Raw genomic sequence first — 21383 nt, 5'->3', positions numbered from 1 at the left:
AATAAAATCAAACGCACACAATTACTTTATAAAGGGCAATAATCAACAATAATTATTTTTGTTTTAATCTTGCAGTCTTCTGTAATGAATGTCTGTTTTAGATATTTATAACATCATAAATCATTTAAATCCTGCATGTATTGAAGTCATATATTGCAGTGTTTGTTGAAAGTCACCCAACAACAATATGAAAGACTGAGAGCATGATAATAAACTCATTTAAAAAAAAGCAGGGTTATTTCATAAATCATCTTTTTTACTTTTTCTAATACATGTAGGCCTACAAACATTAGTTTTGTGTTTTTTAAAACTAAATATGGACTTGTTTTTATTTTTTATATGAATTTTGAGGGAAATGTTGTCAGATGTTCATAGAAATAAACAAAAGTGATAATTTTACCAAAACACATTTTTATCTTATCAGAAAAAAAAATGTTTAAATGGTTTCTTAATTTTTTTCTGGTTCCCAGGATACCTGCCCGCCCACCCTTCTTCACCTGGCAGGAACCTGGCCTGGAGGTATGAGTTATAGTATGAGATGGTTTAAATGACCTAAAAATCGCACTTGCAAAAGGTAACATCTATTATCTTTTCTAACATTCTCTATGTTAGGCTCGGAACACCTTTCGTTTCATACAGTCATGTGACCACAATAATATTTACACAATTTTGCTACTGCGATAACACGATATCGATAATATTGTTACATCCCTACAATAAATAAAAACATACACAGGATACTGTATGAAGCGCTGTAATTGTGTATTTAGAACAATTGAGTTGAATTGGGGCTTATAACATAAAACGAAAAGCAAACTATATCTGTCAACAAAAAGCTATCCCTTAAAAATGTGATTTACTTCAATTCTGTAATAATGGAGCGCTTTCACACCTAGGTGTCAGTTTTGTGCATTCTGTGCAGGTTACCTCATTGTGACGGTGTATGCTTTTAGCGGGCCTCTTGATTCTGATCAATTTAGTCTAATTAAACTGCTTTACATTAACTATGGCCACGTTTTCCAAAGGCATTTCAAATTATCCCTGGTAATTAGTCAGGATGAGATCTCATACAGCACCCGTCTTTGTTTTTGAATAACCTTTATACTCCATCTGTTGTTAATCCTGCTCATAAAGCACAAAAATTGCCGTAGGTGACATGGGTGACATGACATCTTGACATTTGTTTGGGACACAGCCTGTGTCCAATTCCTCCTCTAACTTAGACTTTGAAGAAAAGCTTGTCATCAATCCACACTCCATTTTACTCGAATAATGTTTTTCAAAGGGGGGGTTGAACATTTTTGCTTGTTTCTCAACAAGACAAACACATACAAATTCTTGGTAAAATCTTACATACATCATTTTTCCCGGCCAGAATAAACTCTTTTTACCTTGTTTATAGAGATGATCCACAGTTCCCGTTTCCAAGTAACTCGTCCCTCACCATGGATCGGCAAGCTGGTTTGGTCTATTGCAAACTAAAGCAAGAAAAGTCATCAATTAGCAAAAAGTGGAATGAGGATAAAAGCTCAGTCAAATTCACCTTCCTGATGGTATGAGGCCATTAAAAAAATCAAGTGACTATTGAATTAACACAGAGAACTTGAAAGCTTTTATACTCTGATGCAGAATACATTCAGAGTAAAAATTAATTCACCCCTTTAGCAATTGCTCTGGGATGCTCTTGAGCCACATAGAGACAATTTATTCTCTTTAAAATGAAGATCTCTATTGTGAAAGCCAAAACACGGTCCAATGTTTGCAGTTACAGTATTATAGGTTATATGAGTTTCTAATCATACATTTCTGTTAATAAAAGAAATAACGTGCAATGCCTACCACGTTATCAAATATTTTATTTACCACATTTTAGCTATAATGTAGGTCCCTGTGCATGTTGTGCTGTTGTTTAAAAATTCCAACGAAATGAAATTACAGTGAATCTGAAATACTGCCACTAGAATAGATTTTATACAGTACATGTCTAAAAACATGGTGCATTTATCTGTGCACTCTGTTCCAGCTTTCATGCTGGAGACAAAACACAGCCTTCAGCAGGGAAAAATTGAAGACCATTTCTATGAGTTGTTTATCAAATTATTGAGCAGACAAATGTTTGTGACTGCTTCACGGTTTCACCCTGGATCTGCCAGGCACCGAAACAAAGGTCTGAAGGAATCGTTCGTGACGTGCCCGGAATATCAATTTAATTTACTGCCGTTAATTCACATGCAAATTTTGACCTCCGTTAAAGCGTATCAATTACCCTACATACTGTATCTGAGGGACAACAAGCAGAGGAAGAGACGAGAACAACACAAATGAATAGCGGTTACACAACAAAGTATTTCCATACATGCCTAATACAAAATTCAATGCATTTATAATTTGTGAGAAAGACATTAATTGCAAGCGATTAGATTAAAAAGTAACCTTACACACCGGGTTTGCATGGTGCAAATATTTCAGACAGTCATAAAAATCAGCCTTCAACCTTCCTTCTACATTTCCAAAACAGTTTAAAGCGTAACCTAATGTAAAAATGATAAGGCCAGCTTTGGAGTTCAAGCAAAGTAGCCAAGTCCAAAGCTTAACTAGTTCCAAAACCCATTGAAATCATTTCAATGATAAGTCACAATATGTCTAAATGGGTCAAAACTCCCTTTCACGACTATACAGACTCTCTCTTCACAACAGCATCTGTCTTATTCAACTCAAGTGGCGCATCCTTTAGTACAATATCAAAAACCACTACATTATGAGTGCTTGCTGAATGACACATTTGTCAAGGATTGATTGCTTCCATTGAGCTTTGTTGGATCTTAGCGGAAGATGGGCATTGAACATTTCATTATCATCTCTTCCGAAACAGTATTTTTTTGCTCTTGCCGGCTCAAAGAGCCCGTGACAATATCAATTATACATGCAGCAGGCAAACAAGGGGATTTATTAGGCAACAAATAACCTCACAGAGTGACCGTGAATGGAGGAGATTAGCATGTGAAAAGCAGAGCAAAACTCCCTCGTTCCACTGCTAAAGAACAATTTAATTGGACTAGAATTGGGGAAATTGCTTGATTAGAGGACACAATTTGAAGGGACCGCAAATAGCACACCTCAGTTTAGACCTTGAGCCCCAGCCGTCAAAAACGAAAATACAGTCTATCAGTGCTGACAGAATACAACGTGTGAATTTTTTGTGGAAAAAAAACACAAATCGATATTAAAACTGTGGATTTTCAATTGTGTTATATCACAGGATGGACATTTTCTACATCACGTCAGAATCTTATGTAGTGACTGTAGTGTATAGCCGTACAGGAATTACTTAAATATAACTTGCTTTTACCTTTCTGTCAGCGTAACGCCAATAAATGCCAACTGCAAGCCAGTGGTTTCTGAGGGGAGTTTCCTTCTCTGGCAGAAAAGGAAATAGAGAAAACTGCCAACATGTGTAATAGATGTCGGAATAGAGAGCAATTTACAGTAAGTGGGTTTAACTTCTTTCAGATTTATCTTGGAGAAATGGTAAGAATCCGCAAGATTGCCACCTAAACGAATCACGACTGACAGGCAGCGGTGTGTCCCTGACAATGCTTCATTACTCACCTCCATCAACTTGAGAGACACTTACCTTCATGTTCTGAGCGTCTATCTAACTGATGTTCTGCTGAAAATCCCCGATAGACACACACAACTCACATTCAACTGCTTCCTTTTGAATGTGGATGTCAACCCGCTATAAAGACAGAAAACAGAATTTAGTAGACCACTTTTATGAGGGTCAATGAACTGTTATTTCTGAAAGCTGTGACACCTGTGGGCTTACCTGCTGGAGAAAAGGTGGAGAGGCTCAAAGAGAAAAGCACAATGTTAGTGTTGAAATGACAGTATTACACTGTAAACCCGGATAAGTTGGCAATACTCAAAAATTTTTGAGTTTTAGAGATTCTTGGTTTAAGTAAGCAGAACCTTCAAATTTTGATTACTGTTAAGTTAAAGTTCTTAACAAATCTTAGTTAGTGCGACTTTAATATTTAATTTATCATTTTTATGAAATTAAGTAGACAGAACTTAAACAAATAAGTACCAAAATTGCATTTTTAAGTTAACTAAACTAAATTCTTTCGATTTCTTTATTTTGCATATTCCTTAGTCTTAATATGCATAAATCAAACACCTTGACTTATGCAATCCAAAATGAGCAAGAAGAGACTGATCTCAGAACTGGCATTAGCACAGTTACTGCTCACTAGTAACATAACACATGTTACATGCGAAATGTAGCTTCGCAGAGACTAGGCACATGCACCACTCTTCTAAACAACTGAACTGAATACTGAATACAGGCAATCTTGAGCTAGACGATATGACCAATACTCACATTATTACTGGAATATAGTAAACATAAACATCCCATTTTGCCCCTTGAATATGTAGAGTAAAAAGACAAAATTAATCTTAATAGCAGCTGTGTTCGACTGAATTTGATATGTCGTTTGTCTCCATGTTTTGCCCGCTATAGGAGCTCACTATGGTAACTTTTAAAAACCAACTCAGGACTCTGTCAGTGAATTTAAGTACACTCTCATTTGAAAGTGTTTAGTAAGTGTTCATTTTGCAACATTTCACATGCTTCTCATAATAAATCTGGTCAAATCTTGTGATTCGAATTAAATTTTAAATTTGAATTTAAAACTACAATAAATCGGCTACGCTTTGCATTTTCCAAAGATAAAGATCATGCAGTATGAACTCAACTACACGCAACTCAAAGCAGACTTTACGTGCGCATACCTATTTTAAACATTGGAATAACTGTACTGAAATTTGTGTAACATCTTACTGAAACACTTAAATAAGGAACTGGTCACTTTAAAAGTGTAAGTCACCAATTCGACAAATGCCAATAAACAGCGACATTGTCAGCTGGAAGTTGAATTTATAATGTTGGGAATCACAGCTGACAATACCTAAGCCTTGTCAGGGCTCAACGCTAAAGATTTTTTCTACTGGCCAAGTCGGGCAAGTCATTCCAATTTTTACTGGCCCTGCCCAAATTTACACTGGCCCCACCACAAAATGTATTAAATAATATCTAGTTTTTTTTATTACCTATGTAATCTTAATAAATAAGGGAATGATACCATAAAAACTATTAGCCAATAACTCAACATTTCAAATCTTGTTGAAGACAACTAATCAGTGAGTAATAAAATAAGATCAAGTAATCAAAGTATGTGTAATAGCACATATAAATGTAATAACATACGACATACAAATAATCAGCGCTTTCAGAAGTTTAAGGTTTATCTAATAAGTGTTTCCCATACAATGCATTTGAGCAGTGAGTGTTTTTGTCTTCGTTCTTTGATGAACAAAACTGAGATGTTTATTATGCTGCTGCCCCTTTAAGAGATGCACGGATATTATATAATGTAACACGTGCGATTTGTTTCCACGTGCGTTTTGTTACCGTAAGACATAATTGATTACATTTTACAAGGATACTTGGTAATATTGGCATAATTTTGTGTCGATATGTCAGATTAAGAGTAAGAAGACGTGAAAGAGAACTCAATTCAGTATTTTGCCTATTTTGGCAATTGCGCGCGGAATATGCGCCCGGAATGCCGCGCGCATATCTCAAACAACATGTGAGAACCGAATCCAGTCCTCTTTTGCATCTTCTTGGGAATATTGTAATAGGCAAGTCTTAAAACATACGGTGACCGGGAAGTGCAAAACAAAATAACAAATCGCAAAACTAAAAACAAATCTAAAAACAAAATAGCAAATCATAAAACACAACAACAATTCGGGAAACAAAATAACAAGTCAGAAACCACATCGACAAGTCAGAAAACAAAACGACAAGTCAGAAAACGCAACGACAAATCAGTCAAACCGGAAAAGGTAGGTATTTCGTTGGAATGGGATAGCTACTGCTGATTGGACGAAACTCCTGTCAATCAAGATATCCAGGACGCTCAATGTTACTATGAGAAAGGACATGCATATGTGATACAGCGCATATTTGTTAATTAAGGTTCAAAAGCCACATTTTGTTAATAAAGTTGAAACGGGCTCATCTTGCATTAGGAGTAGATGCGTGTCTGTTTCACACTGCATGCGTGAGCCCTGAGCAGCACGCATAGAGCAGCTGAAAGGCGACTGCCTGTGTACCATCTGTGATCATTTTCCCCTCACAAGATACATACAATATAAGCATATAACATGATATGTATTTTAATCTGTGTCCCTGTTGGTTATGGTGTGACTGACGCGATCGTTTGTTTTCGCTTATGAATGTGCAAATGTTCTGTGTCTGTTATTATGAACGTTAGCATACCTCAACGTTGTTTACATTTTTTAAGCTAAATTGTTCACGGGTGCGGGCTGGAGCGAACGCACAAATTACGGGTGCGGGCGGGAGTGAAACACACACGTTGCGGGAGCGGGCGGGATTGGTCAGAAATTCACAGAGAGAATTCGCCACTGAAATGAATGGGATCGTGTCACTTTGTAGCTTATAGTGTGAACGGGGCATTACGCTTGTCATAGACCATGTGATGACATCACTAGTATGCTAATTAGCTTGTGGCATCACCTAGCAACATTTAGCCATTTTCCATGCTACTTTCCTTTGAAAATAGTTGGGCAACACTGATTCAGGCCATGTCGGAATTACTGTATTTACAAGGTTCTGACTACAAAAAGAATTCACATCCTTATACTGTAGAACTCGCAAATGTAAATTCAAGATATGTCGGAATGATTGTTTTTACAAAATCTGTGGACATAAACAAATTTATCATTAGTTACTCACCCTCAAGATGTGGTTTGGTGCTGACGTAGAACCCCGGCTTCTGTGTCAGCACCGCACACTAGCATCGTGGATTGTTGCATTGTTGAATAAATTGTTATTTTTTGCAAAAATAATGCTAATAATGCAAAGAGTATTCTCGTCGCTTCATAAAATTTAAGTTGAACCACTGTTGTGACATGGACTAATTTAAAGGTGTCATGAACTGGCCTTTTTTATTGTTTTACACTGTTGTATGATGTCTACTTCTGACGTACGTGTGGTTTTTACATTCAAAAAAATCAAAATCAATAAATGATATGCTATTTTCTACTCGAGTTTTGAGGCTGGCTCGACAATAGCTCGGTTTTAATGGGCGTGCCGCATTGAAGACTTGGCAGTAAACGCCCACTGCTATGATTTCATAGCAGTTTGCATAGTAAACTTAGTTGGAGCCTTCTGTGAATTTGGTTAGACACGTAACGTTAGGTTACACATTATCAGGACATATCTATCGATCTCTAACAAAGCAATAGAGAGGCATAGTAATAATATGTTTACTCGCATAAGATTGCTGCGCCATTCCTGTCGGATACAATATTGATGGCACAGCACTGCTTTTTAATTTTTGTCTCTCCACAAATCCTTGGGCCTTGTTCACAAAGGAATCCGCGGTGAAATGAAGCAAACAAATGCTCAATGTTTTACCCACATGACCTGGAACGTCTTTAAAAATAAACTTCAACCACGCATTACTAATGTTGGAATTCGAAGGAAGGTTATGCAGCGACTGTGTTCTTCCACAACCAGGCACTGCACAATATTTTGCGATCTTTAACGGCATGATTATTGCTTGCTCGCTGTATCTGGTTCCACGCAACTTGTGTTACTTCAGTTCTGTCATGCGCGAACCAGTGGGCGGGGCTAGAGAAGTAATCATTGATATTCTTCTGTGGAGGCGAAGTTCAATGTATAGATAGGTGCATTCCATGACCTGGCGTCCGCTGGGCCTGGTGTCAATCAAAGTTGTAATTTCAGTAACAAGGGCGTCTTCAGTTCTGACACTTACAGGATGTTTGCTTGAATACGATTAGATCTTATATAACAAATGCTTCAGTTAAAATTGATGTCTTAATTCATGACACCTTTAACAAAGTCGTTATACCTTTCTGCGCCTTGAGAGTCTGTAGTTGCATTGCAGTCTATGGGGAGTCAGAAAGCATGGACTTCATCAAAAAATCATCTTAATTTGTGTTTAGAAGATGAATGAACATCTTATGTTAATGGAATGACATGAGGGTAAGTAGTTAATGAAAGAATATTTTTTCTTCTGTGAACAATCCCTTTAAATAATCATTGTAAAAACAAGAAGCTGTTCAACAAAAAAAAGTGTAATTGTGAATGCTAACAATAAAATGTAGTTTGTACAAAAAACAAGCCAGAATTCAATCTTATTAACATTATTTGAAGCCTAAACTGAAAAACCCAAAATTGCACACTGTGCAGATTATCACTTAATTATAGTATTTTTTTAACAAGCGAAACACACAATTTTTCAAGTTAAAATCAAAATGCAGAACACGCCATAATAATAAACACAAATTTACGAGGGTGACGTGAACACACCATAATTACAATATGGAAACATGCTGAAACACTCAAAATAGCAACACACCCCAGGAAATCAAATTTAGATTGCATATAGTAAAATTTCTGTTTAATAATTCCTAGAATTGACGATTTAGATTAATGTAGTTTAGTGAAAATGTAATGCAAAGATTTTAAGATATTTTCAGATTATCTTGATAAAGTGTTGTTAACATGTGGCTCAGCACGCATTTATTATGGGGTTCAGATCTATCATACATTAAAAGAAATACTTTAGACATTATCTTCGATAAATTGTAAACTTGTCAATTTACCTTTCATTTTGTATCGTTGTACCTTCAAACCTGTTTAGTGCACATTTCCCGATTGAGTAAACAGCAAAATCTTCACTTAATTGATACATTATTCTGTAAATTTGTCGTTCTTATAATTCTATATACAACAATTTATCATTTTATGTCCTTCGAGTATTGTAAGATAAACTGTTACCAAAACCCAACTTAATTCTGTGGCCAATGCGGTGTCCAAATCTCCGGCTTCTTCTTGTCGACTGGAGTAAAATTGGCGCCCTTTACGGCTCTCCCTCGCGGTCTCCTGGGTAACGGTGCACATGGTAACCCGTGTAAACAACGCGCCCTGCCGGGCTGAGGTAAAGAGAAAGCTAACAGACAGTGATGGCTTACTGCAACGCTGACCATTTCGAGCAGATTGGAAATATGCAGAAGCAAATACACGAAAGGTAATAACACACTTCTATGTTTGGTCTTTTCACGTTAGTCACAATAAACGGAGAATAGTTTCGATTTACCGTAGAACGGGAATGTAAGCGGGCCTCGAGCGAGGCAGCGGTGTAGAGTTGATATGTCGCTGGCTAAAGCTCTCCAATTCGGTGAGGACAGAGACCGATGTTAGGTAAGACCGCAGCGGACAGCTCTCTTTATACAATAGTAAATAATTTAATAATACTAGTGGTTTATGGCAGTGTGTCGGAGTGGACATTGACTACATTGTACAAGGCAGACTGCTTTAAAAATGCTTTTTGCGTGAAAACATTATCTTATCAGATTCTTGTGTTTTAAGAATTACTGCATTATAACCTACTTTCTGTTCTCACTTTTAGTGTTTGTGAGAGATATAAAGTTACACTTGAAGGTTAATATCGCACTGGAATTCCATGCAGTATTTTGGTAAATTAACCATTTTAAACAGGCAATATATTATAGGAGATCATGTCTTTGTGCATCGATTTCATTTATGTCGGTTGAACAAAAAAATCTGAAAAGAATTGAAAAGTGTTTCTGTATTTAGGGAAAGGAGGAGACATGAGCTGGAAGAACAACTGTTTGCTTACTTAAGATCAGGGGAAAGGCTGTAAGTATCATATTAGAGAAACATGGCCCGGTTTCACAGACAAAATGAATGAGTGACCTGTCTTAACTGAATATAACTTGCCCAGAAATATCTTAAAATATATCCGCGCCATTGTTTTGTCTCAAGATGCAAACCATGCCTTCTTCTAAGGCATTTTTATAAAGCGACATAAATATCTTAATTCAACCAAGGCATAGTCCTGGCCTAAGCTAAGCCGTGTCTCTGAAACCAGGCCATATGCTGTTATATATAAGATGTCTGTCATCATAAGCTGTATGTCAACATATAGCATCCGTAAAATAATGTTATTGACAAAATATCATATGATATATATTTTTTATATACAAGACTGTTCCTTCCTACTATCTCTAAGCTTTTTAGAGCTGCTTGTACCCGAAACTAAAACCTGAAAAAGTTTTTTTTAAGTCTTGCTTTCATGCTGTATCGTTTTGTATTTAAAACATGCAGTTATAATGTGTTTAACGTCACATTCATTTTCAAACTGTGCTCTCTTTTATTAACGCTCCCATATGTTGGCTGAATGGTTTTATCTCTAATAATAAAATTTTAAGGAGGAATAGGTAGACCATGCACTGACTCATTGATGATTTTATGATACTTACTGTGTCATCTGTTTCTGTTTAAGTGCTTGAGATCGGTTTGTTTTTATGACGGCTCTATTAAATGCATTTATGAAAAATAAAAAACTGTGAGATGAGGTCATGGTGGTCAAGGGTGTGTGAGAGGTTAGTAGATCAGCATTTATCATTCATTTTGAAATTTCAGCCATCATTATCCATTTTGGCCCTTAGCTAGTGGCACAGCGCCATCTTAACTGTGGAGAATCCATTAGTACTGTAAAGTGGCCCTTGACAGATATGGAATGTTTTTAGTTTTGTCCTGTAATATGCATAGCGAGGAGCGATTACTAATACTAATCAGCTAACATTTATAGTAATGTTTGACCCATTTGTAACAAGGTTCTATTTTTATTTTCAGTGCAACCTTATCTAAAGCTGTACGTTTTACTGTGTTTCCTGCTCCTAGAACTAAGATGAAGTGTGCCAAGATGCTCTGCTATTACAAGGCGCTGCACGAGAGAGAGCGGCAAGCAAAGACGCGCAACCTTGAACTTCTCGAGAATGTCGAGAGCTTGGCAGGAAAATTGAAAGAATTTTCCATTGATTGTAGCCGGCTGCTTCAAAAGAGGGTAACAACCTTGGGCGGCGGTATTTGTCCCGATATTCATCATTTGTGCTCCCCAAAATAGTATTGACCGTGCCTGGTTGTCTTTTAGTTTTTCTCTATGAATCTTTTTTATATCCTAGAACCTCCTTGTATAACTAGGATCAAATGATCACGTTGTCGTATTTTTTTATTGTACCTTAATCGTGCTGTTAATATAGTTCGATTTTAAGCCTGTAATGCATTTTTAATCGTGTTTGAGCTGAAATGCCCACACGATTTATATCAATAATGCCAATAATAATCATTGAATATAGAAAGTATCTTTACTACTTTTCTTTTCACAGGATGCTAAACATATGAAAAATAATGCAGGCTTACTTTAGACAAGGACTTTTGTTTTCAGACTGGGTTTTTTTAGATAATGAGGTTGCACGGGTTATTTTCCCTGAAGTCCTAAAATTTAAATCCTCAGCAACTCTTTTTCTGAAGTCTTGTAGGTTAAACTTCCCATAGGATGCAATTATCCAAATGATAGCTATAAAATATTAGTATAGCTCAGTGTTTCATTTGCATTTCCCAAAAGTAGGAAATTCCTTTGAGGCAAAGATTTTTTGTTGTCGTTTCATATGAGACCATTGACATAATCCTGTAATTGTCTGTCTAATTGTCTTCCAGTGTTTAAGCATTCACACTTATTGTTGTTTGCCGACAATCACGACCACTCCAACACTCATTTATCACCGTGCGCAAATGAGAAAAAGTCAACAACAGCTCCGTCAGATAGTCACTTAAAACTGAACAGCGCTCCGTAGCTTAATATCAAATTAGACAAATTGTTTAATTACACCACCACAAATTAATCGCTGTATGTTCAGATACTGAAGTGCCTCTGAATTTCTCTTTTTGTGCAAGGAATGCGTTTTCTCCCCCGTTCGTGTGTGTGTTCATTGTATTTATTTGTTTGCTGCGGCCTAGTTGCTTTAAATTGCAGTTGTCAGGGATGCACGCTTATCTCCCCGGCAGTTAAAAATACGACTTTATTGGATTCAGTTGAATTGAATTGCTTAATTAATCATATTTGCACATCACCGCATATCATCAGACTTCCTTTTCATATTCCTCACTCTCTAATAATGCTTATGTTTGTCTACTTGTAACTGTATGGTCCACTTTGGGTGCTATTATCACATCTTAAATGAGCGTGAATGTTTTGCAGTCGGGGAGAATTGATATTGTTTTAGGAGAATGAAGTGGGAGGTTGGAGTTAATCCCAGCGCCCTCTTCTCTGCCAGTCTACTGGTTAACTCACCAAACTGATGAAGAGTCTTGGCAGGCACTGTTAAGGGCACTCACAAGGGAATACGCGCGCTGATGGCCACTACATTTTTTGCGCATAAACATTACTCTTTTGTTCCCATTGCACCATTTGCAATGTTGGAGGTTATACATTTTAGTGAATTTGAATTTCTCTGCCAACGTTACTGCGCAATGTTATTTAAATGTCTCCTGAGTGATTGAAAGCAGATGTTTGTAAGCAGAGGTTTGCCAGTAAGGGGTGATAGATAAATGAGTGTAATTTTGTTTAGAAATCGATCTGTGCGTAGTAATCATTTGACTGAATTTATTTCAGATGGAGTACAAGAATCGTATTACCAGACTGAAGAAAGACGGGAAGAAAATAGAGAGCAGGGGAGAATCGGAAGCATATGAGGTAAGAGAAAATTATCGTGTCATCTATGGAAATTACGGTTCAGTGGGGAATTTACAAAGCTATCTGTGTGGCTTTGATAAAACGGCAGAGCTGCGATGGGATCCGACGGAAGTGTGTCGTGTTTTCAAAAGAGAGTTAAGAGTTGTGGAGAGAAATAGCACAGCCATTATTCCGCTCAGCCTCCCTCTTCAGGAGACACTTTTGCCGGCGTATATGGGGTATCAGTGTTCAAAGGCCACAATTAATTTCTTATCAAAAGCGAATTGAAAAATGCTTGAAGTAATTACTGTTTTGCTCAAATGACTTCAAATGACTGCTTTGGTTTAACAAAGGAGTATCGCAGTCGCAAAACAAACGATATCGCTATTCAAAATATTAATAGGAATAGGGAAAAAGTTTTACGGTGGTCTGTACCAACCAACCCGGCGTACAGCTAAGAATTATGCGTCAAAACTCTCTCTACCAGTCGCCGTTATGCAGATTGCTCTGCGTTGGCCACGACACGAGGCCGTTCGTTTGGCTCGTGGTATCTGCTCCCGCAGGTGTCTAATCCTAGTCGCTTCGCCCGCGTCGCCGATGTAGTTCAAGCCCGTGGCTGCAGCTTTCCCTCTCTTCAAGCGGCTCGAGTTCTCTCGGATGAACTGCCGAAGACAGCTCATAATGACTTGGAGCACGCTGTCTAGAGCAGTCACTTGTGACTCTGCCGCACCCCCCCATCCAGCCTGCCGATATTGTAATGAGCGGGGATGGGAGGAATCGCTCCATTATGCATACGCGCCACCACTGGCTGCGTGCATGTCCCCGAGGCTGCAGCATTCATTAAGGGGAGCTTACCAGCCTGAAAGCTGGGAAGCCATGATAACGGGATATGATTTTCATATTTAATATATTCCTTGGAAGAGCAGGCGCGTGCCGCAGATTGATAGAAGAATCAATTGCTACTTTAGCGAAACACTTTCTACTTTGCCCTGCGGCAAGCGATGGAATCACTCAGCCAAGAAATTAACTTTTCCTCTCACTCCATTTCTTTTTTTTTACTTCTACGCTGGATCTGCCAGACTGAGCGCGTGGTTTGCAGTGGGTGTTATTAAGCAGCTAACGGGTTGGTATTTAAGACCCTTATCAGAAAAGAAACAGAAGCCGTGTTTTTTTTTTCTGTTATGTGTGCTGGATTTTTTTCTGTAGCCATCCGCCACTCTTCCCCTATAGTGCAGTATTTCTGTCACGAGTTTTGGAGCAAAGAATTGTTAATAAGATTGAATGTTAAGACACGGATCTCGGTGCACTTAGCAGAACAGACAGTGGGGAAAACATCTAACCTTGACAAATAAAAACCCTAGTCAGTTTGTATGAAGCCACAAAAAGTGATTCCTTGAAATATTTCAGATGAAAGTTTATTTGGAAAGGAGCCACTATAACCTGAATTGTCGGGGTTGAGTTTTGAGGCCAAGGACTAGTGGAAGTAAAGCAATGAGAGAATGATGTAGCAGAATTTAGCTCCCACTTACTGGCAATGAGGCATCCTTGACCAGCCAATTAATTTTCACACTTATTAATCCTCTTGAGTCAGCGTACTTGACATGCTTTTTTGTTTTCGGTACTCTTTCTTTCATTTTTAATGATTACAGAAAACTAGCCTATCACTTTTCTCCAAATATTAAAAAATATATTTTTGCCGTTGATTAAAACATTTCCAAACGGTCGTGGGTATTCAAAGGGAAGCCAATATGCACTTTGCAATTAACGCACTTTCTCTGAGTGCGTTTAAAGGTCCAGTTTATGAAATGTAGCGAATTGCAACCAAAGGCTTAAGCCCATTGCACATTGAGTCCGAAATTTGCGTCCGAAATTTCCGCACGTTAAAAAATAAATACGACCTCATGTTGTGTCAATCACATTTACACGCTGCCTCCGATATTTTCGTCCGTCATAAAAAAATTCGGACCGGGTTTGATTTTATGCGTTTTTCGCATCCGTCAAGCATTTTGAGTGGCCTTTTTTAACAATTCAGAGACACCGTACAAACAAGAGCCAAATACGAAAAACGCATACGAAAATTTCGGACTGTATGTGCAAAAACCTTTACTCTCCATTTTCCTTTCGAAGCACTACGGAGGATGATAGAGGACTAAGATGTCGTCACGTTTTCGCTTCTTTGCCGAAGGAGATCACGTATTTACGAAACGTTCTCTGTAAAGCAGCTTGTCTGTTTTAGTCTACCGTAGAAACCACATGGTGAATTTCATGTAAGGGGACCTGCTGTGTGTGTAGATAGAAATAGCTCATTCTAAGGTAATAAAAACATAATGCTTCATTCTGTAAGGTCTTTATACACCTCTGAACACATAGTTATGTATATTATATTGCATTTATGTCAATAGATCCTTCAAAAAAATCACACACAGCTCCTTTAAGTCGTTATTTGCTGACATTTTAAATATTTAAACATGGCAGGTAAATATGGTGGCCCCAGGTTTGATTGGTTAATTGGTTGCTTTAAATGTCCAAACTCTACAAACCAGTTTTTATCAGATTAAAATAAGTGAATGAACTTCAATTTCTGTCTTTTTATCACAAACATATCTGAGGAGTTGACAAATAACCCAAACATGTGTCCTATGATGTGACAGCAAAAAGTTTGAAAACAAATAGTTAATAATAGGGGTGGGCTGAATGACCAAAAATCTGAAAACCGCACCCACCGGGGGGGGAACAATCCTACCCTCTCCATTGACATTCTATTGCGGGAAGCTGCCTCCTTGTCATTTCTGACTTATAACAAAAACAGAATGATGTTTACAAACTGCTATGTGACAAGGTGTACAGTATACAAGCTAAAAAACCCAGAACTACATTTTTAGACATATCATTTTTTGAGATGTTTTTAGAGTCAGTGTGGACGTGGCCTAATGGCTCTGTCTCTATAGAAAAATCTCTTAAGGTTGACATTTTATTCGGCAGTAAATGCATATTCCGTTATACCGCCCAGCCCTAATTAATAATATATCATTCATTTTTCTATTTATAATGTAAAATAGCATAAGAGAGGGTTATCTATTATTGGTTTGAAACAATATGTCCTTTAGTAAACTTATAGAATAACAACTAATTTAAGGCCTGTGATGAAGTTACCATCAACTGCTGTTTTTCACCATCAACGGCTACTATGTGTCACCTGCACAGCAACCAAACAGATTCCTTCTGCCCGGCACGCGTGCAACATCACAGAGTGCTGTCATCTTTACGGGTCACCCGACCTCCAGTGGCTCATTTGGAAAAGATGGCATCATCACCACACACTTACTAGCTCGGACAGAGCTCATACCTAATCACCCTTCACTCTCTCCTCACCAAAGTGCCCTTTCGATGTACGGCCGTGTTTCAAACGCCACACACCCTGCCGTCTTATCTGATGACATTCTAAAATCAGGTGTTTGCCTTGAGGGTGCACGTGTCAGCGACGTGCACGGTCAGCAGATGGAGTCTGATTCTGACTTCTCTCAGAGGGAAGGCGAGCCCCGGAGACGGGAGGATCTCGACTCGGCCTCGAAAGAAGCTGAAGTGTCCTCTCGATCTGTGACCTTGAAGAGGCCTGCAGCCGTTGTGTCATTAGAGCGATGTCCGACCCGCAGTCCTCCACCGGATACTACTGATCCAAGAGATTCCCCTCAATATAGAAGTTCTAGAGGTGAGGATGAGGCACTGTCTGCGGAGGAGAATAGTGGATCAGTGCTAGGAAATCAAGATCTTCCAGGTGTGAATTTCCTGTCCATTTCTATCATTTCATATTCATTTTTTAGAAAAATTCAACCTACTTTAGGAATTGTATTTACTTGCGGTTTACTTACAGTTATCTACACATTTTAGATCACTCTCAAAGCAGATGTCCCAGCATTCCCAGTCCAGCTGTTGAAAGTAGACCAGAACCATCAGCACATAAACACCGTGACATTTCAGTTTTAACAAATCACACCTCAAGAAGAGATGGTAAAACTCAAGAGCAGAATGTAATACACATTCAGGAGGAGCCTGTCACACATCAGTCTGGACGGCCTGGTGCTCTTGAACCCCCAAACAGGTACAACGTTCCTCATTTTACTTGAACTTAAAGTGATAGTTCACCCCAAAATGAAAATTCTGTCATCATTTACTCACCCTCTTGTCAATTTTTGTCTTTTTCAGAACACAAAAGAAGTAGGGGTGGGAGAAAAACTCGATTCACATATGATAATCTATTATCGATTCGAATCGATTCACAAATTTCAAAAATTGATTTTTTAAGCGTTACTGAATATAAAAACGTGACGTCTTTGGAACAAATAAGTCAACTGCAAGAGCGGTGCAGCACCCGTACCTTTTACAGAGTGCACACCTCACGCGCAAACACAGCGGAGAATACAGGAGCCGTAGAGAAAAAGAGAAAACCAATACATTCAGCCTTGTAGGACTAACACTGCAAGATAAACGAAATACATTTTTAGGATGGTCTTTCTCTGCATCTGCTCTGTGCAGTGAGTGAGCGGCAGGGAGAGACAGCACATTTCATTTACTCTACCGCAGCTGACTTTTCAGTAAGTGCAAAATAGCGTCACTGTTTGGACTAAAGAACATGAACAAACTTCTGCAAATATGCAGATAGCCAGACGGACGCGCTGGGTGTTCTGCACGGGACTAATACACTAATGTGTATGATGATTTTGTCAAACGATGTGGCAATGCGTGGACTTATGGTCAACGGTAGTATAACTAATGAGTCGCGTTTAATTACTATGTACTTGTTTTAATGTCTGACAGCAGAATACGTCAATTGTATTAAAACACAATATGTGACAGTTCTAAGAGTAGAAGCCAAAGTACCAACACTAGTCTGACTCTGAGCGCAAACGTGACGCGATGACATCTTAGATGTTAAATGTGCTAATTAGTACATCAAGAATTGAATCGTGAGGGACCAAACGATTCCCACCTCTAAAAAGAAGATATTTTGAAGAAAGTTGGTAACCGAACAGCACTGGGCCCCATTCACTTCTATTATACGGACACAAAACCAATGCAAGTGAATGGGGGCCAGTCAACAACATTTGTCAAAAATATCTTCTTTTGTGTTCTGCAGAAGAAAGAAAGTCATAACGGTTTAAAATGGCCGAAGGGTTGGGAGTAAATGATGACAGAATTTGTATTATTGCGTGAACTATCTTTTTTTTTCATTCTGTCATAATTTACTCGCCCTCATGCCATCCCAGATGGATATGACTTTTATTCCTTACAAATAATTGTATTAATTAATTTTTAAAAAATGTATTAATAAATAACACTTTCATGTATTATTTGTTAATAAATAAAATGAATGAATATTTGATCACATCATTTATTTTACAATGCAGTTCTGTACTGTTTTTAGTCACTGTAAGTATCAGCAATCAGTGCCGTAATGATAAGAGGAAAGAATGTTTCTTTTACAGAGCAGGGTTTTGACTGAAGGCACGATGACTGGGAGGTCATTTCTGTGTATGGTTCTGTTGGGAGGGGGTGTACGGATGTAATGAACTAGCGTCCTGCTTACTCAGTGGGGGCTCAGATGTGGCTTTAGGACGTCTTGTACAGAAGGCTCAGACCCCGAATCCAACATTATTGGCCTAATCCCAGATAATGCTGTAACAGAGCAATTTTCTCCTCGGGAGATTTGACCAATCCCAGTGGACACGACAGTTTCTTGACTCCATAGAGTGCTCTGAAGAATGAATGGGGGCATCACCAGGTCTGCGGGAACAGGGATGCCGAGAGTCCTGTAGCATCACCCCTACCACCCCGTCTTACTGACATGCGGCTGCTTTCAGACTGTGCACATGTCCTGTGAAGGTTTTCCCGGTGATGTGTGCTTGAGCAATACATCATAACACAGTTAAGACCAGTGTTTACATCTTGCAAAGTGGTCAATACATACATTGGATGATCCAATATATTTAGGCTAACCACCCACATATCATGTTCTTGTATCATAGGACCTGTGTTCATATTGAATGATAAATAAACGGGTTTGTAGTAGTGACCCCTCTGTGATGGTATTCTTCTTTATAGATGTGTACCCGAGTTTGTGGCCTTGTGAGGAGGCGATAACAAAGCTTTCACACCTTTATTGTGTGTGGAGGCGAGAGGAGAAGGATATTTTAGTGTTAATGCTAGCAGTTAGTAAACACATGTGATGTGCATGTTGTGATGCGAATGTGGAGTCAAGGCTATCATGTGCGCGGGTCTGTAGAGGAGAGCGTATCATTGTATTCTTTTGAGCGGATTCCTGAGAAGTCGTCCTCTCAGGCTCTCGCCTGATGGCACGAGGTTGTTCTTTCAAAGATCTTGATGCGCTGTAGTTGATCTCCCCACTAACCCATTGTGGTTGCGTCTTTTTTAAAAGAAGAGACCAGCACTTAAAGAGCCTGTAATGGATCCAGTGTGAAGGCCTTTGACGCCGAATTTGTAACGAGTCCATGTCATCACCTATTTATTCCTTCTATAACATATTTGCGCCTCAGTGTGTGCCATGTTGCTGTTTTTAGAGAGGTCATTTAAAATGGAAAGCGATGCGTTTATTTCCGCGGCGGACCAGAATATACGCTAGAGCCAGGAACTGATGTGGAGACAACAAATGGGTGAAATATGGAGAAGATGCACCTCATAAATGTTGTGGAGAGCAAACACCTGTAGACGTTGCCAAAAATACTCCATAATCAGCAGCTGTTTGGGGGCGTTTGGTGTTTTCAAGAGCCCTGGCGAATAAACTGGAGGGGAAGATGATGACGGAACAGTGCAGGGGGGATGTTTCAGCCGCTCTAAAGAGGACTTTGCCCAGATGGATTGTGCTCGACAGAATGTCACGGGTATAATTCACACAGGCAGCTTAATCAGGGTGTTTCCAGGAAACAACCTGCCAAAGAGAGCCAGGGATTGTTTGCTGGCCCCTGACCCCGGGGCCCATTATAGATTGTCATAAATTCTTTTCGCCTGTTTTATGTGGTGGGGGCTTGGGTCTGCTTTTCTATAAGGGCCACCCAATGCTTAATATGTCAGAGTGAGGAAAGCTATAAATTCACTAGAACAAAATGAGACGCAAACAATATTTCACATTTCTACAGCTGTCCAATGAGAAAATTCATTCATTTTACACTTAAGAATGACAGCAGGGGCACAAAGGATTAGTGAATTAGTGAGGTCTTTTAGAAATTGTATTCTGGTGAAGTTTTTGTACTTTAAAAATGGTTGGGTAAGGAATCAGCACATTGTTCTGTATAGACATAGCTTACCATATATATATACTGTATATATATTTCTTTTGTTAATTTCTCCAGGCTGTGCACTGGAGGATTTTGTCATCTTCTAGACCGCGTCGAGCGACGTCTCCGTGCTAAAGATGTGACCATATATCAGCGCGGCACAGTCAGTGAGCAGAAACTCGGAGATATCATCAGGTCAGAGAGATGAAATGTTTTCTTCCCCTGCTTCAATCTGCATGCTCTCATGATGCTGTAGTGTTCACAGATTCACAGGAAATGACATTATCCTGCCTTTAATTGCTCTCACTAGAAATTAAGTGCCATCACTTTGGCACCAACAACACTAGCAATAAATCTTTGAATGGCAGGGAATTGTTAAACTAACACTTTGTTGTTGTTGCGTTGTAAAAATTATGGTTGAAACGGTGTATAACAGATTATGCAATGTATTGTTCTTTATGGTTAAAGTCAGTGTGAATTAAAACGTTGATTTTTTCATGTTAAAGGGATACTTCACCCAAAAATGAAAATTCTGACATCATTTACTCTGTATTCATTTCTTTGTTCCGATGAACACAGAGAAAGATATTTGGAAGAATGCTTATAACCAGACAGATTTTGCTCCCCATTGACTACCATATAAGAAAAAATACAATGGTAGTCAAAAGTGCCCCAGAACTGTTTGCAACAGAACAAAACAATGATTAAGTAATTTTTCCGTCAATGGGCGGCAAAATCTGTCTGGTTATAAGCATTCTTCCAAATATCTTTCTCTGTGTTCATCAGAACAAAGAAATTTATACAGATTTGGAACAACTCGAAGGTGAGTAAATGATGACAGAATTTTCATTTTAGGGTGTGTCATGCATTCTGACTTCTTTACAATGTTAAACGTGCTGTCTTCTCATGCTTAACATGGTCAACTTGTCAAAAAGCGAGCTGGGCGTATTACATAGTATTTCTGTGCTCGATACACTCCCCCAGCGATCCTACAGGTTTCGGAAAGATTTTTTCGAACATATAAAACTGTTTCGTAACTATTTTTCTTAGTCCCTTATTGGACAATTCTCCCGGAAAAGCATGAGAGCATTCGTTTGCAAAGTTCAGGTGATTGTTTGTTCAGGGCATTTCAGTGATGAATGTTATATAAACGGTGGATATAACACTGGATTTGGAGATCGTTTGATACTGATATATGGAGCCGTCCCAGCGCTAAAAGATGCCGGACATGAACCGCATGCGGTGAGTGAAACTGATGTCTGTGTTTTGTTGGCAATGGGTGCGCACGTGCTTTAGTTCAGCCTACCCCTCCCCCCGCACGCGCAGTATGATTTCGGAAAAAATCGTACAGCTGTATCTGTCTTTTATAAATGTGATCAAACTAAATACTCTCCGAAGATACGAAGTACGCAATACTACTCTATAGGTACTC

At 38.7% G+C, this 21383-nt stretch overlaps 1 protein-coding gene and 1 long non-coding RNA gene across 15 annotated transcripts in view; one reads left to right on the top strand and one right to left on the bottom strand.

Annotated features, from left to right (window-relative positions):
- LOC130559875 (uncharacterized) overlaps window positions 1-4029 on the bottom strand; it is a 74254-nt gene extending 70225 nt beyond the window's left edge. For 2 of the 3 annotated variants that reach the window (XR_008963627.1, XR_008963628.1), the window contains exons 1-2: window positions 3350-4029; window positions 1392-1478 (exon numbers count right to left, since the gene is read on the bottom strand). This is a non-coding gene — a long non-coding RNA (uncharacterized LOC130559875). The remainder of the gene's footprint in view (window positions 1-1391; window positions 1479-3349) is intronic. The other variant, XR_008963629.1, reaches the window with a different exon arrangement.
- A 4674-nt stretch (window positions 4030-8703) lies between these two features.
- The window catches only part of kiz (kizuna centrosomal protein), a 32355-nt gene continuing 19675 nt past the window's right edge, over window positions 8704-21383 (top strand). For 2 of the 12 annotated variants that reach the window (XM_057343643.1, XM_057343641.1), the window contains exons 1-9: window positions 9036-9152; window positions 9227-9325; window positions 9534-9600; window positions 9722-9784; window positions 10832-10994; window positions 12603-12683; window positions 15867-16437; window positions 16551-16761; window positions 20027-20146. In XM_057343643.1, the coding sequence (XP_057199626.1) occupies window positions 9319-9325; window positions 9534-9600; window positions 9722-9784; window positions 10832-10994; window positions 12603-12683; window positions 15867-16437; window positions 16551-16761; window positions 20027-20146 (1283 nt within the window). In that variant the 5' untranslated portion in view covers window positions 9036-9152; window positions 9227-9318. The other 10 variants (XM_057343645.1, XM_057343653.1, XM_057343646.1 and 7 more) reach the window with 10 other exon arrangements.

Source organism: Triplophysa rosa, linkage group LG10 (genome assembly GCF_024868665.1).
Source record: "Triplophysa rosa linkage group LG10, Trosa_1v2, whole genome shotgun sequence".
NCBI classification, from domain to species: Eukaryota; Metazoa; Chordata; class Actinopteri; order Cypriniformes; family Nemacheilidae; genus Triplophysa; species Triplophysa rosa.
The sequence above is the reverse complement of the archived record's forward strand: the minus strand, read 5'-3'. Positions and strand labels throughout refer to the sequence as shown.